At 43.3% G+C, this 16,201-nt stretch overlaps 1 protein-coding gene and 1 non-coding gene across 3 annotated transcripts in view; one reads left to right on the top strand and one right to left on the bottom strand.

Annotated features, from left to right (window-relative positions):
• COG7 (component of oligomeric golgi complex 7) overlaps positions 1–16,201 on the top strand; it is a 60,024-nt gene that overhangs the window by 8,272 nt on the left and 35,551 nt on the right. For both annotated transcript variants that reach the window (XM_087815834.1, XM_087815833.1), the window contains exons 5-7: positions 8,895–8,977; positions 9,720–9,842; positions 13,128–13,326. In XM_087815834.1, the coding sequence (XP_087671960.1) occupies positions 8,895–8,977; positions 9,720–9,842; positions 13,128–13,326 (405 nt within the window). The remainder of the gene's footprint in view (positions 1–8,894; positions 8,978–9,719; positions 9,843–13,127; positions 13,327–16,201) is intronic.
• LOC148093600 (small nucleolar RNA SNORA76) lies at positions 7,845–7,977 on the bottom strand. The gene has a single exon (XR_015714312.1). It is a non-coding gene; the product is annotated as a small nucleolar RNA SNORA76 (small nucleolar RNA).

Here is a 16,201-nt window from a genome sequence, read left to right as displayed (position 1 = left end):
TTTTGCTCCCTTCTTTCTGAAATGCTTTCCTCCCTTGGCTCCTGAGAGGTAGCATAGCTTTGTTTATATGATGGTACATTTCCGATGATGAAATTAAGTCACAAGGAGACTGCTATCTTAAGAGTTCTGTATGATGTCTTAAATTTGTTTAGGATGATTGGGTATGCTGAGACCAGGCTTCATTAGTTGTGTTTTTGGAAATCTATAGCTAGATAGTTATTAATATGAATATGCAGACCTGTGTATATATAAACTCTTATCATACATATAAACATTAAAACTTCATTATACGAGTTTGACCATATAATTTATTATTAAACTAGGACACTTTTTTCTTAATCCTCACCTGAGCATGCTTCTAACATCGCTTTTCAGAGAGTGGAAGGACGGGGAGAGGGAGAGAAACATCAATGTGAGAGGCACGCCAATTGGTTGCCTCCCACATGAGCCCCAGCTGGGCTGAGGATCGAGCCTGCAACCGAGGTACCTGCCCTTGGCTGGAATCAAACTGGGACCCTTCAGTTCATGGGATGATGCTCTAACCACTGAGCCAAAGCAGCTAGAGCTCTATTAGGATTTAAGTAGCACTTTTATCAATATTGCTATGACCCCATTAAGTGCTTTTTGTCTGCAGTTCCACTTGAATATGAATATTACCATCTCTGTCTATTCTTACACCAGTACCACAGTGTTTTGATCATTGTAGCTTTGTAATAAGCTATTTTTATTTTATTTTAGAGAAGAAGGGAGGGAGAGAAAAGCATTGATGTGAGAGAGAAACATTGATCAGTCGCCTCTTGCAATGCCCCAGCCAGGGATCAAACCCGAAACCTGGGCATGTGCCCTGACTGGGAATTGAACCCACCACATTTTGGTGTATGGGACAGCGCTCCAACCAACTGAGCCATGCTGTCCAGGGCGGTAGTAGTTTTGAAATGAAGTGTGAGATCACCAGTGTTGAGGGCACCCACTGACATGTGCAGAAACAGGCTTCCTTCCCATGCCTTGCCCAGACCTCCCTTTGCTCCGTCTTCACTTCTTCCCAGCACGCTGCTCCATGCTCATGTTCAGAGTTCTCCCAGCACTTCCACTCCTCTTGAGCCAAAATGACTGAGTATCTGATTGGCATTCTTTGAAGTTTGTAGTGCAGATATTTCCTGGCTTCAACATAGATGAAATGGTGGTGTGTTTCTTTTGGTGGTTAATTTTTTTTTTTTTTAATCTATCTTTATTGATTTCAAAGAGAGGAAGGGAGAGGGAGAGAGATAGAAACATCAGTGATGAGAGAGTTATCATTGATCGGCTGCCTCCAGCATGACCCCCACTGGAGATCAAGCCCGCAACCTGGGCATGTGCCCTGACCGGGAATCGAACCACAGTCTCCTGGATCCTAGGTCGATGCTCAGCTGCTGAGCCACGCCCGGCCAGGCATTGGTGGTTAATTTTGGTGAGTATCAGGAAGGATTCCCCGCTGCAAAAAAAATAATGTGCTTTTTAATCAGCCATCTTTCCTGGAAGGCCAAGGCGCTTCTTTATCTAACAGTTTTAAAGGGAAAGCTCTGATAAATTCCTACATCCCCAATACATTACCCTTTTCCATCTGTTTCCCAGAGTGACAGTCTCTAAGTATACATGTCTATTTCACTTTATACAACCAGTGAATTCAGTTGATAAGTTGAAGCAACTTTCTGTGGCATAATTTTACATGTAGCAAGCAGAAAAATGCATTTGTTTATGCCATCTTATGAAAATAATAAGCATTTAAAGGAAAATACTAATTTTCTCGCCCATGGATTCTGGCCCATTAAGGTGAGATCTATTGCCAGGTCTCCCAGGTGTAGCTGGATTGTCTCCAGTGGCTGCTATTACAGAGGTTCCTTGTTAGCAGTTTACTGGGCTTCCTAGAGATGAAGGGGAGCAAAGCAGAGATAAAAGGTTGGGTTAGCTCAGTATTTTTTTTTGGTTTTTTTTTTTTTAGGTGAATTATCTTACATTTAATTAATCAGTATTATAAAGTGTTCATGCTACGTATACCTCATAACATCCAGGAGTGTGAGTACCTATGAAAGGAGGAACTTCCAATTTCTGTCCTACAGGATTTTTTCCTTCTTAATTGACTTCTAAGACTGTGACATCTACCCTTTGGCCAGAAGGGGGCAGACGAGAGGCAGCGGCAGTGTTGCTGCAAGTCGAGGCCAGCAGGGACTCACCTTCCTGTTTTTCTGCAGCCATCCTGGAAGCAAGTGCTTTGTTTAGTCATTTCCTGGGCTAGGGAAGCATGTCAGAAATTACTTGATATCAGACCCATAACTTGGCCCTTAGAGTCCTTTGCTTCGTGTGGAATGCGGATGTTTACCAACTTATTTAGTTATTCCTCAAGCCACCGAATCTAGGAATTGAGTTTGTCTGCGTTTTTTATGGTTCCCCATCTGCTAAAACAGTAAGAATTTTCAAAGGGATAACTACCTGGTAACTGTTATTTCAAAATATTAATGATGTGAGGAACATCAAGGAATGTAAAGGTGAGTCAGATGAGGTTTCTGCCCATCAGGATGGCTTGCTTGGTCGAGGGTGAGGCTGGGCAAGAAGAGTGCACAAATACTTAAAGGACGGAATGTGAAAGTTGCCTAGGCCGCCCTGTGACCAAGGAAGGGATGAAGGAAAACTGAGGACGCTTTTATGTAAGAGCTAGTATCTGTGCAGAACCATGAAAGAGAGATGGACTTAAAACCACTGAAAAATGTTTCTCATTGTAGATGTAATATGTACATAGGTTATTGGAAATTTGAAAAATATAGAAAGGAAAATGGTTTAGAGATAACTGTTAGTGTTTCCTTCCAGTTTTCCCCCTTTGTATACATATATATTTCAAGAAACATATATACATTGAGTATATATATATTTTTGCCCAAGTTAGCAATATAGTATGAGTATTTTCCCCTGGGTGTAAGATTTTGATAGGTGAGGAGAAGCATTTGGGGGCAGAGGGAACACCATATGTTTGAATGGTACAGAAGTGGGGAAACTCTGGGTCTGTTTTGGGGAATAGTAATTGAACCCATTTTAGTGGAGTAAATGTTGGGAAATGGTCAGTGATGAGGCCGGAAAGGGTTGGGGACAGAACATAGTTTGCCTGAGCAGATTCAAGAGCTTCTGTTCAGGGAATAATTTCATCACTATTATCAGTTCTTGGCCACACTCCTCAGGAGACTTACTGAGAGGGAGCAGTGTTGACTGGACAGTGGACAGACCTAGCTTGAAAGCTCTTGGCTTCTGCATATGAACGAGACCTCAGTTTCCCCTCAGTAATATGAGTGGGGAATTCGACCATGCCATTCTTGGGGGCATTAAAGGAGACAGCAGGAGCACAGCTCCTGGTCCAGAGGAGGCATTCAGGGATCATTCTTCCTCTTGGACCTCCTGTTTTGAGACTGTAGCTCTTACAGTGGCCCACAGGGGACAGTTCCTACGAGCCAGTAAGGAACTCCTGGAAGTTCTGCTTGAATGAGAGCGGCAGTGTTTCTAAAAGGCCTGCAGCTCAGCAGAGTTAGCTGAACTACAGATTGGGAGTGCAGACCCACAAATGAGTTAATTGGCTTTGCTTTGCTTTTTCTTGAATTCAGCTAAATTACCCTCATCAGCTGAAAAAGTTAAACCGTACTGAAGGTCTTATAGGGAAAACAGCATTCTCTTCCTCTACCTCGCCACTCCTCACCTCCAGTGGCAGGAGACCCTCGCTTTTCATTTCTAGAGCTCCTGTTCTCTGGTATTTGACTGTGCATTTCTGTATAATAAATGTAGTACTTTATTTCTTTGTATGTCAATTTTAGGCAGTGTCTATTGACTTCCTATTACAGTTAAGGATTTAGCTTTCACAGCTCTTCTCTCCCTTCCTCATTCCCTTCCTATACCACCACTTTAAATTGAATTAAATAGTATCTATATTATCACAACTTTATAAATAGTTCCTGTATTTTTTAACTGCTTTCCTGTTCTGCTTCATGTTCATCCTGAAGTGTCTGATTGCCTTTTATTCTCTCTCATTCTTCTTAACCATTCATAGTTCTTAATTTTTTCCAAACACTATATCATGGGAGTAAGGTATTTGGAGTTTCCCCTTTCCCTCAGAGACTTTTCTTCTGGAGCTCTCTCTTCTCTGATCTGTACCAGCACAGCTCTTTGCTAGATCTAAGATTAAAGTCTTGTGTCTGTCAGTTGTCACCTTGAACAAATCATAGGAGTTAGAGGATGTCTCAGGAACTGACCAGTAGATGGTCTTGGCCCTTCTAGTTTTGTGATCTTGATTAACTTATTTATTCTGTTGGCAATTTCTCCATCTTAACTCACAGGGTTGCACTGAAGTTAAAGTGAGGTTATATAAGTGGGAAAGCTTTGGAAGAAGTCCTGTGACCCTGGACAGTTTTACTCAGTGGTTAAAGCATCAGCCCTTGGACTGAAGGGTCCGGGGTTCGATTCCAGCCAAGGGCACATACCTTGGTTGCAGGCTCAATCCCCAGCCCCAGTCGGGGTACATGCAGGAGGCAACCAGTTGATGTGTCTCTCTCGCAGCAATGTTTCTCTGTCTTTCTCCCTTCCATTCTTTCTGAAAAGCAATGAAAAAATTTCCTCAGTGAGGATTAAAAAAAATAACAATAAACAAAACTAAAAGAAGTCCTGTGGGTATAAAAGTGGGCCAGCTAGCTTATCCACAGCGGATTTCTGTTGTTATGGCCTGCTGTGCAGATCTGCCTTAGATATTACCCTCACCTCTGTTTATGTTTACTCACACACTCAACCACATGCTCTCTTTGTCCAGGGGAGAAGGAAGGAGGGCGGTGCTCTCAGGCACATGCTTAAGGCCGATTCCTGCTGTCTGTACGTTGGAGAAAACAGTGACATGGTGCAGACGGATACAGTGGGGGAAATATTTTAGGGACAGATTTCAGAGCATTTTTTCCTATATAATTTTTTCATTTAACAGATAATTCTGACATGTCTCCTACACGCAGGGCACTTTGTGAGAAGTACTTTTGTCAAAATAGAAGGTGAAATCATATGCGAAAGCAGCATAAATGAATTTTGGGGACTCTTAGCTTTTATTTTCAGTGTTCGTGCTAATTCCTCTTGGTGCTATAAGTTTGTTATATATGGTTTTGTTTATAATTGAAAGTCATTTGTTAATATGAAATAATAAGAACCCATTGGTCATATATTATACTTTGGGTGGATGGGATAGACATTGGGTGGATGGGATAGACACTAGGGACCACATTTTATTTGCATCGATGTATATCAGTTTGGGATTCTTTTTGGTTGCAAGTGACAGAACCCAATTCAAACTGACTTAAAGGCGAGAGAGGGAGGACGGGAGGGAGAATATATTGGCTTATGGAACTGAGAAGTTCAGGGGTTGGACTAGCTTCTGGAGAGAGGAAGGGGGAGAGAGAGAGAGAAACATTGACAGGTTGTCCCCCTGTATGAGCCCCAACTGGGGATTGAACCTGCATAAGACAATGCTCCAACCAACTGAGCCACCTGGCCGGGGTACCAGTCTCTCTCTCATGCTGTTTCTTGGCTCCATTCCTCTGTGTTGGGATTACTTCCAGGCATACTTTTCATGTGTTGGCCCTTGCAGTTCTGGGCTTTCATTCTCACAGCTTGAGACGAGGTCCCGTGATTAATCTTTTTTTTTTAAAAAAAAATATGTTTTTATTGATTTTAGTGAGAAGAAGGGAGGCAGGGAGAGAGAGGAGAAACACTGATCTGCTACCTACTGGGGATTGAGCCCGAAACCCGGGCATACGCCCTGACTGGGAATTGAACTGGCAACCTCTCAGTGCATGGGAAGATGCTCAACCAACTTAGCCACACTGGCCAGGGCCCACAATTAATCTTGATGGCATTTGATGGGCAGGCTTTTGCACCTCTGACTTACTTAATCAGGCAGATTTGAGGCTCTGATTGGCCAGACCTGGCAGCCATTTGTAGAATCAGCTTCACTGGAAATATTTAAATGGAAAATGGGAGCATGGAAGCAGATGCATGGTTCCTCAGAGAAGAACCTGAGTTCTGTTAGCGGAAATGGAGCAGTAGATGTGGGGCTGCAAAAATAGCAAGTCCACTTCAAGACCCCACAGTGCCAGCAGGTGGCTCTGCACCAGCAGGTGCTCACAGTTATTTTGAATTGAACTGGAGGTGTTTGCCCAGAAGTCTTTATGGTTGCCAAAGAAGGTTTCCTATTTCTGTTGTTTGAATCAGGAACTTCTCCCAGTTTTACAAATTAAAATGCACTAGTCTTGAAAAACTCACATTCCTCTCTAAGGGCTAAAGATTCATGTATTATTACTTTTGAGTTTCAGAATGGTTTTACTAAATGGGTTCATTGTATTGCCCAATTCTGCTTTATTACTTGTTTCAAGAAATAACAAATTCTGCCGTGTTGGGTAGAGATTTTAAAGTTGTGATTATATTTAAGCCAGTAAACACTAGAAGTTTTTTCTAAAAATATTCTGTGAATATATACCAAAACATTGACAGTGTTTAACAGACTGTGATAGGATTATAGGCAGTTTTTTCTTCTTGCTTACTCTGTTTTCTATTTTTTCCAACATGAACATGCTATTATATTGCAGGAAAACAATGCTATTTAAAACAATCATCAATTTACTGCATTTTCGAACCCTTATTTGATAAATTGCACCATTAAACCATTTGGCTTAAATTCGACCATTGCAGTTGGTGTGCTGTTCTAACTTCTCAGTTTGCCAGTCAGACTGCGTGTCTTGTTCACTGGCTTTTATAATTTAAGTGCAATAACTAAAGGTAAAGGACTAGATGTACTACTGTGTAAACATTACACATGCCTCTACCCTATTGCACTTAAATAGGTGGGGATTTACTGTTACTGGCATCACTTCACAAAATAAACATCTGTCAAATCCTAGATGAAAGCATCTAAGTTATTTCTACTGAGTCCTATTTAGGTAACAGGGACAGAATAAACAGTGGGTTCAGGGCACCTGGGCCATCAGCTGCCAATAGCAGCTTTGGTTTCCTGGGGGATCACTGGACCAGCACTGTTAAGGATCCCAGGTAGTCACTCACCACACCTAACATGAGCTAGGTGCTATTATCCTCAGCCCATGTTTAACGTGAGGGGGACAGTTCTGAACTGTATTGCCTAGTGGTCCTGTTCCTTGGGGCCCCCTCTAGTGGCCAAAGCAGTGTCCCTATACTTGTGCTTCCCTGTACTGAGAAGTGATGCACATTAAATCTAAGCCCAGGTGAGAGCTTGTGTCACCTAGAATCTGGATTATAGGAGTGATTGTGCAATTATTTAGGTGCCTATGTTGTGCCCAGTAATGCCTAAAATCTAACCTTCACAGCTGTTTAAGCTGTTTAGGCTAACTGGGCCACATTCATTTACCCAACGCTTTACCCCACACTTGCCATGTATGCAAATAAGCAGTTGGCTCTAAATGGCAGTTTTTGTAAAAAGGTCAAATCTACACCTTAGCCAGATGAGTTAAGTTCTTGCACCTCACGACCAAAGCCTGTACACCATGCCCTTAAGCTGCTCAAGGCCATAGCCCGTTTCTCTCTCCCTTTTCTACCACCGACACCGTGGTGAACCATCTGTATGTCTCACTGATCAGCAAGGAAAGAGGAGAGCTGGGACCTACAGGGTAGGCACAGGAAATGTGCAGGGCACTAGTAGCAGAGCCCACAGGGTCCCCGACTTCTCCCTAGGGCATTCAACCTCAGGGACTTGGTCGTCACAAGCCCCCTGTCCCCCTGGAAAACCCGTCCTGTGCCCAGGCAGCGTGGTGCCACCCTGTAGTTCATGGTGAAAAGGGAGGTTAAAAGGGCCTGGGTGGAGCAGTGGGCCCCAGTTATGTGCAAGCAGGGGCCTGGTGCTGTATGTAGCCTGACCCCCGGCACCACTCACAGGCGCGCAGCAGGGCTCAAAGGCGGTACATTTACTGCAGTGTTTGACTTCCTACCGTGTGCTGTGCTTATTCCTAAAAACAGTGAAACGACAGGAGAGGTCACAGCCCTTGTGGCGCTTATGTTTCCAAGAAAAACCATAAGCTATTACACAAGTAGCTAAATAGAATAATACAGGTTGTGATTAGTTTGTGAAGGAGAAGATGTGATAGGGAGCAGCCAGAATAACCCCGTTGGGGCCGGCTGATTGGAAAAGGCCCTTCTGATGAGGCGCAAGCCACACAGAGCTAGGGGCTCACCCCGACTTAGGAGGTAAAAGGCTCTGGAGGTCTGCTTGTGTCAGTGTTTGTAGTTCATGTAAATATTAGACTGAGCCACGAAGGTAGGAGATGGGCGAGTAGTGGCAGTTCACGTGGTTTAGCAGTGGATTTGCAAGCGGCTAAAGCTCTTTAGACTAGTGTCCTCTGCAGAATGGGGCTGGTTGGTGGTGGTTTTAGATGCCTTTCTGAGGCTATTTTATGATTCTACCTCAGAGCCAGGCAGGCAAGTTGCTTAAAGCACAAAATTGTCTGAGGCTCTCCCCAACCCCTTGTACAGCCCTGAGCAGCAGATCCCCTGTTTTACAGCCCAAGCCCCACCCCTGATTCTAATTCTTTTTTCTACTCCCATGTAACATTTACTTGGCCAGCGTATAATCTCAGCTATATTAATGAGGCTTAGTGATGCGTTGTTCTAAGCAAGAAGTGTTCAGTTGAGACACACGTTCTGCCCTTAACTTTGCTTATTTTTCATATTTATGATTTCCACACATGAGTTCCATCATTGTCTAGGTAGAAACTTCTGAATTCTGCCTCATGTGTCCATTCACATTTATTTTGATAAATTCTTCCTCTGGCTACAACAGAAAACCTGGTAACGGCATATACACATTTTATGTCATTCTTTAGAGCAATCCAAAATGTTTGTGAAGGTGTTCACTGAAATTGACCGGATGCCCCAGCTTCTGGCCTACTACTACAAATGTCACAAGGTGAGAAGCTGTGTGTGGTTATGCTTGTGGAATCCTAGATTCATACTCAGGTAAAAATTGCCTCCTCATTCTGAATTTTTCTTTCATTAGCCAGCAGGGGGTGCTGTGGGCCCAGCCTGGGGATTCATTCAATTGCCAGTTGGAAAATGAATCATCAGTTTTGGTCTCTCTTATATTTATTTACAGCTGGATTTCATTTATAGACTGAAAAGTTGTTTTTAATTTTCCAGTTTTGTCCTCTAAGGGAGATTCTTGTCTTAAGCTTAATAATGCCCTCAGCAAGCCATGAGAATTTTATGTATTTCCTGGGGTTGTTGAAGTTAGGTTCCTGAAAAACTTGACAGCGTCCTGGGCTAACCTGATTTCTTTCAGGTCTGATGCTCATGTGTCATTTAAGCAGGAGAGTTAGGACTTGAAGCTAAAACACACTCACACCCACTTCTGAGGTCTCTGCAGAAGGGTGGAGGCCTGCTGAGGTACAGTACATTGGCCTGCTTCTAGAGCGAGATGAAAGGAGTAAGGATCACTTAGAGGGCAGCAGCTTTAGTTTTGATTGATGATGAGAGCAGTTAACTACATGGGGTTTCTCCTGCTTTTTTGGAAGTGCATGGCCATCAGGGGGTCGTGGTTCCTTAGGATAGTAGGCTGCAGTAGCTAGCTTGCCATGGTGGGAGGGCAGGGTGGTTTTAGCAGGCAGCACATGTTGATGTACCCAGCGGGCCCCTTTGTTCTGCCTGTGCAGGTGCAGCTTGTTGGAGCCTGGCAAGAGCTGTGCCAGAGCGACCTCCCCCTGGACCGGCAGCTCACCGGACTCTACGATGCCTTACTGGGAGCTTGGCACACGCAAATTCAATGGGCTACGCAGGTATCCTCTCACTTGGGTTCTGGGGAGAGCAAAGCCTTGGTGGCAGGAAACAGGTGACCGCTCTGGGAGTTGTCTCAACTGCAGAGAGCAGCCTGAAGACCCCCCTGTTGGCTGCCTTCCTGGAAGGAGTTAAAAGATAAGCTTCCAAACCCACAGCAGTAAAATCTCTAGATCTGTTACAACTCTAATCTTCTCTCTTATCTATATCTTAAGTGGAATCTAATGTGACGGTGTTGCTTGTTGTTGAGCAGGGGAGCCTGTGGAATTCCTTAAGGCCATTATCTTCTCATCTGACAGCCATGGCTCTTAGTCAGGTGCTGTTTGAGCGAACAAGATCTTTTTTATCTTAACTTTGGATAACAGTTTCCTGGTCTATAGTTATTTCTCTTGTTCTCACAATACTGTGGGAGTTAGCAGAGGAATGTGGCTTTAAAGGCAGCCCCTGACTTGGGTCAGAGGTGAGACTGAGCAACCTGATGCGAAGTGGAACTTTCTCCTCACTTACTCTCCCAAAACCTCTAGGCATTTCCAGCCCTAAAGGGTGTGAATTACTGCCCCTCGGCTTTTTGCTGATTAATCGATTGGTCTGAGAGAGAGGAGACAAATTCAGTACTTACATGATGGGAGCAGTGGTGCCAAGTGAGTGCTGGGTAGTGCCATAGCCACCCTGATGTTTTCATCGTAGTTTGTAGTTAGAATGGAGGTGGGAACTGTGTGGGAATTCTGTCAGACACCATAAGGTAGGACAGGCATGCTGGACTCTGGAGGACCTGTGTCACAGCAGCAAGGGCAAAGTAATGATGGAAAGGGCAGAAGGACATTATCTTTATTTCTCCTGTTGTTTCAAATTTTACTGATTTTATAGTTAATTTTTTTATTGTGGTAAAAATATATATAACATAAACCACTTTAACTATTTTTAAGTGTAAGTTAAGTGGCATTAAGTACATTCACAGTGTTAACTGTCACCGCTATTTCCAGAATTCTTGTATCATCTCAAACAGGAACAGTGAACTCATTAAGCAATAACTCTCCATCCCTCATCCCTTATCACCTGGTAACTGCTGGTTTGCTGTTCCTATAAGTGTTCCTACTGTAGATACCTCATGTAGGTGGAATCATACAATATTTGTCCCTTGAGTCTGCCTTCTTTCACTCAGCATGTTTTCAGGCATCATCCATGTTGTAGCATGTATCAGGATTTCATCCTTTCGTGACTGATATTCCACTGTATTTACCACGTTTTGTTTACCCATCCATCTAATGATAGACACTTGAATTGCTTTTACCTGTTGGCATTATAAATAATGCTCCTGTGAACATTGGTGTACAAATATCTAGTTGTGTCCCTGTTTTCAGCTCTTTTGGGTATATACCTAGGAATAGAATTATTTAGTCATACTGTAATGTTTTTACATTTTGGGGAGCTGCCAACTGTTTTCCACAGCAGCTGTACCATTTTTATATTCCTACCAGCAGTGCACAAGGGTTCCAGTTGTTCCAGTTTCTCTATATCCTTGCCAACACTTGTCACTTAAAAAAATTTTTATAATAGCCATCCTAGTGGGTAATGTGTCAGTTGTATTTTCTTCTTTGGAGATATGTCTTTTTAAAAAAATATATGTTTTTATTGATTTTAGAGAGATAGGAAGGGAGAGTGAGATAGAGAAACATCGGTAAGAGAGAAACATCAACATCGATTGGCTGACTCCTGCATGCTCCCTATTGGGGATCTAACCCACAACCTGGGCATGTGCCCTGACCGGGAATCAAACTGGTGACCTGTTGGTTCCTGGGTTGTCACTCAGCCACTGAGCCACACCAGTGGGGCTATATTTCTTGATTTGACCGTTTAATTTATACTTATTTATGTATTTATTTATTATTATTTTTAACCCTCACCCAAGGACAGTTTTTCCACTGCTTTTCAGAGAGAGGAGAAAAGAGAGAGAGACAGAGAGAGAGAGAGAAACATCCGTGTGAGAGAGACATCGATCGGTTGCCTCCCACACGCACCCCAACTGGGTCTGGGATCGAGCCTGCAACTGAGGTACGTGCCCTTGGCTGGAATCAAACCCAGGGCCCTTCAGTTCCAGGCTGACGCTCTAACCACTTAGCATAACAGCCAGGGCTGTCCATTTCCCTTAAGTTAATTTGCTGGTGTACAATTATTCATGATATAATCCTTTTTATTTCTATGAAATCGGTAGTAATGTCCCCACTTTCATTATTTGATTTTATTAATTTAGGTTTGTTAATTTTATTAGTCTTTTCAAAGAACCAGCTTCTAGTCTTCCTGATTTTTAAATTGATATTTCTATTCTCTCTTATATATCTCTGATCTAATCTTTATTATTTTTGTTCTATTGCTATTGTTGAGTTTAGCTTCTTTTTTCTGGTTTCTTAATGTGTACAGTTAGGCTGCTGATTCGAGCTATTTTTTAATGTCTCCATCTACAGCTATAAATTTCCCTCTTAGCACTGCTTATGCTTTATCTCCTAAGTTTTGCTATAGTGTTTTCATTTTCATTTATCTCAAGGTATTTTCTAATAAAAAATTGAATTTATTGATTTTATAGTTTTTAAACTCATACCTTTTTTGGCTTTAGAGTTGCATAAGAACAATCTTATATCTTGCTTCATGTTTGTGCATATTTAAATTATGCGATAATAAAAAAGCATTTAATCAACAGTGGGGGTCTGTAAGAATCCCCCTCTAAATTCACTGCTTGTATGATTTAAGTTTTGTCCAAGATACCTATTGTCTACAGAATGGGAAAAAGCCTTAACGAATAGGTGAATTTATAATCTGAAAGGCTCTGGCTACACTGTTCCTGGCGGTCCTTACCTTTACTGAAGATCTGTGTCAAGGAGAGGGGGCTGCGAGCTGATCTGCAAATCTGCTTCAAGGTCCTCCAGCTCTGATTCATTGAATTGCTCTTCTTTAATTTCATTTTGTTCCCCCCCTTCCAATTTTTGCATTGTCGTCTTCACAGTCCTCTCTAGCCAATTTTTGGTGACCGTCTAAATACTACATTTTGTCGATTTGAAAATAGTTCAGCACGTGGGGCCTGTGATAGGCATGGAGTAGCCAATTGTTCTAGACAAGTTGCAAGTCCTGCCAGTTCACTTGGCTTTCTGAGCATGTTTACGTTTGCTGTGAGAAAAACATGGGGCTCATAGCTCTTGAACAGACCCTTCAGAGTGGTCAGGAGATTGCTTTTCTAGAAGGAATGCACCCATTTGATCAAGTATGCTAACGCATGCACCCCTCTCCCACTGCAGGTTTTTAAGAACCCCTACGAGGTGGTGACTGTGCTGCTGATTCAGACCCTAGGGGACTTGGCGCCCTCTCTGCCCATGTGCCTCGGCTCCAGTGTGGAGCAGGCGGGGCCCGAGCTGGAGCTTCCCAAGCTGCTGGAGCTGTATGCCGCCACTGCCCACTTTGCCAAGGGGCTGGAGATGGCACTGCTGCCCCACTCACGTAAATAGCCCTCTCCCCGTCTCTGGCTTGCCTTTACTCTTGTTGACGCTTCTGGGGCCTGAGTTGGTTTGCATTTTCAGGCGACTGATATTACAGAAATGGGAAGAATCACTTTTTTCCTTCTCAACAGATATGAAAACCTTTTCCATGACAACATTCCCTTTGTGGAAATAGTTACTGCTTAATGTATTTACCTAGCGGCAGTGCTGCCCTGTTCTGGGGAGGAGGTGGGCCTTTCTGCAGGACCTTAGAAGGTAAAAGAGGCAGGTAGACCTTAGTGGCCACCAGTTGGCAGAGGTTCCTTTGGGAAAATAGTGTCCTCTTTTTTAAAATTTTTTCCCCCAAATCCTCACCCAAGGACATGTTCATTGATTTTTAGAGAGAGAGGACAGAAGAGAGAGAGAGAGGAAGCAGGGGAGAGAAAGAGAGAAACACTGATATGAGAGAGAAACATCAATTGGTTGCCTCCCTCACGTGCCCTGACCTGGGATTGGACCCGCAACCCAGGCGTGTGCCCTGACTGGGAATCAAACCCACAACCCGCTTGGTACATGGGACCATGCTCCAACCAGCTGGGCTCCAGCTGGGGCAGTGTCCTCTTTCAAGTCATATAAACTCAGGCAATTCAACTAAACATTAAGTTTCAGAGGAGCTTTTGGCTTTGGCAACAAGTTTTGAGGGCAGAGATGCTGTGTCAGTACTGAAGGTGGCCACAGGGAGAATGGGCATCCCCTGCTGCCACCTGAGAGCAGAGCACTTCCTGCCCTACTGCCACCTGAGAGCAGAGCACTTCCTGTCCCTGTTCAGGCACGTGATGCTTGGGGTGCTGCGCATCCCCAGCTGTTTCCTTCTGTGCTTAAAAGCATCATAAACTTTTAAGTACCGCAGGCATTGTGACACATGCTGCTATCAGATCAGGAAATTGCTCTGGGAAGGTCTCATTCTGCCGTGTGGCTGCTGTGTCACCAGCTCGCCTTGTTTAATAGTGATTCTCTTTAATTACACTCATATGTAATTACTTTCGGGCTCCTGGTGATTCATAGGTGTTTTTGGCACACTCACTGGTCAGGCCTTGGTTATGGGAGAGGCATGGTGGCTGTGGTAGCTTCTAGGGGACTAGCAGTGCCCTTCCAAGTGGCCAGAGAGGGTGTTGAGGCCATGTGTCCTACCAGAGCAGAGTGGGATGCAGGTGCACTGGGAGCAGGCAGCCTGCCTCCCCCCGCCATGGGCAGTGTTGAAGAATCAGATATGGAAGTGCTTCAGTAGTCAGCCATAGTGTGTAAGATTTCTAATGGTTCCTAAAGTGACTTTTAAAAAGGTGTTTTGTTTTTGTTTTCTTTGTGTGTGTTAATCCTCCCCCGAGAATATTTTTTTCATTGATTTTTAGAGAGTGTGTTAGGAAGGGAGGGAGAGAGAGAACATCAGAGTGAGACAGACACATCGATTAGTTGCCTCTTGCACGTGCCCCACCTGGGGCTGGGGGTTGTACCTGCAACCCAGGCACATGCTCTTGACTGGGAATTGAACCAGTGACCCTTCAGTCTGTGTGCTGATGCTCTAACCACTGAGATTACCGGCCAGTGTAAAAAAAGGTGTGGTTTTTTTTCAATTTAAAAATACTTTAGAGGCACAAAAATAAAGAGAATAAAAATGAGCCGTAGCCCTGGCTGGTTTCGCTCAGTGGTTAGAGCATCAGCCTACATACTGAAGGGTCCCAGGTTTGATTCAGGCCAAGGGCATGTGCCTCGATTGCAGACTCGATTCCCGGTCCCAGTTGGGGCATGTGCGGGAGGCAACCAGTCGATGTGTCTCACTTACATCAATGTCTCTCTCTTTCCCTTCTACTCTCTCTGAAAAGCAATGGAAAAAGTATCCTCTGGTGAGGATTAAAAAAATGAACCGTAGCCTCATCACTTGGAGTCACTACAACATTTTGTGTTTCCTCCTAGTAATTCAAATATAAGTACACATTTTTCATAAATAAATGTAAACACTTTATATGCACACATATGCATATCTATGCATAGTTTAAAATACTGGTTGTATACAATCTTATCTCTTCTGTCATTAAATGTTTAATGACCACTTTATAACTGAGTTACTATAACTTTAAAAAAAAAAAATATGTCTTTATTGATTTCAGAGGGGGGTGGGGGAGAGAGATAGAAACATCAATGATGAGAGTGTCATTGATCAGCTGCCTCCTGCATGCCCCCGACTGGGGATTGAGCCCACAACCTGAGCATGTGCCCTGACCGGGAATTGAACCTTGATCTCCTTGATCATAGGTCAATGCTCAACCACTGAGCCAAGCCAGCGAGTCAAGTTACTATAATGTTTTGTTCTTGGATCAGTTTGTGTCAAAAAGCAAGAAAACACTCAAAGACTGATAGGGAAAAGTTAAAAAGATATGGGTGCCAACCTGAGGGAGCAGCCATTGACCAAATTTGAAATAATTTGAACATTAAAATAAATGACAGTAATAGATGAAAACAATGAATTTTTAAAAATTCATGAATTCATAGTGTTATTAAATAGAGAGAAGGAGCCCTGGCTGGGTGGCTCGGTTGGTTAGAGCCTCATCTCATACACCAAAAGGTTGCAGGTTCGATTTCCGGTCAGGGCGCATGTGGGCGGCATCCGATTGATGTTTTTCTCTCCCTCTCTTCCCCCCTTCTCCTCTCTCTCTCCCTCTCTCTCCCTCTCTCTAAAAATCAATGAAAACATATCCTTGGGTGAGAATTTAAAGAAATAAAAACAGAGAAAGGAATAATTCTTTACAAAAGAATGCCAGAACATAGATGTAGAAGGAAGGAAAGAATTAGCAAATCACCATTTATAGTCAGTAACAGTAAAGTCTATTCAGGCAAAGATT

This window comes from Miniopterus natalensis, chromosome 3 (assembly GCF_054644295.1).
Source record: "Miniopterus natalensis isolate mMinNat1 chromosome 3, mMinNat1.hap1, whole genome shotgun sequence".
NCBI lineage: Eukaryota > Metazoa > Chordata > Mammalia > Chiroptera > Miniopteridae > Miniopterus > Miniopterus natalensis.
Note: the sequence above shows the minus strand (reverse complement) of the source record. Positions and strands in the feature narration are given on the sequence as shown.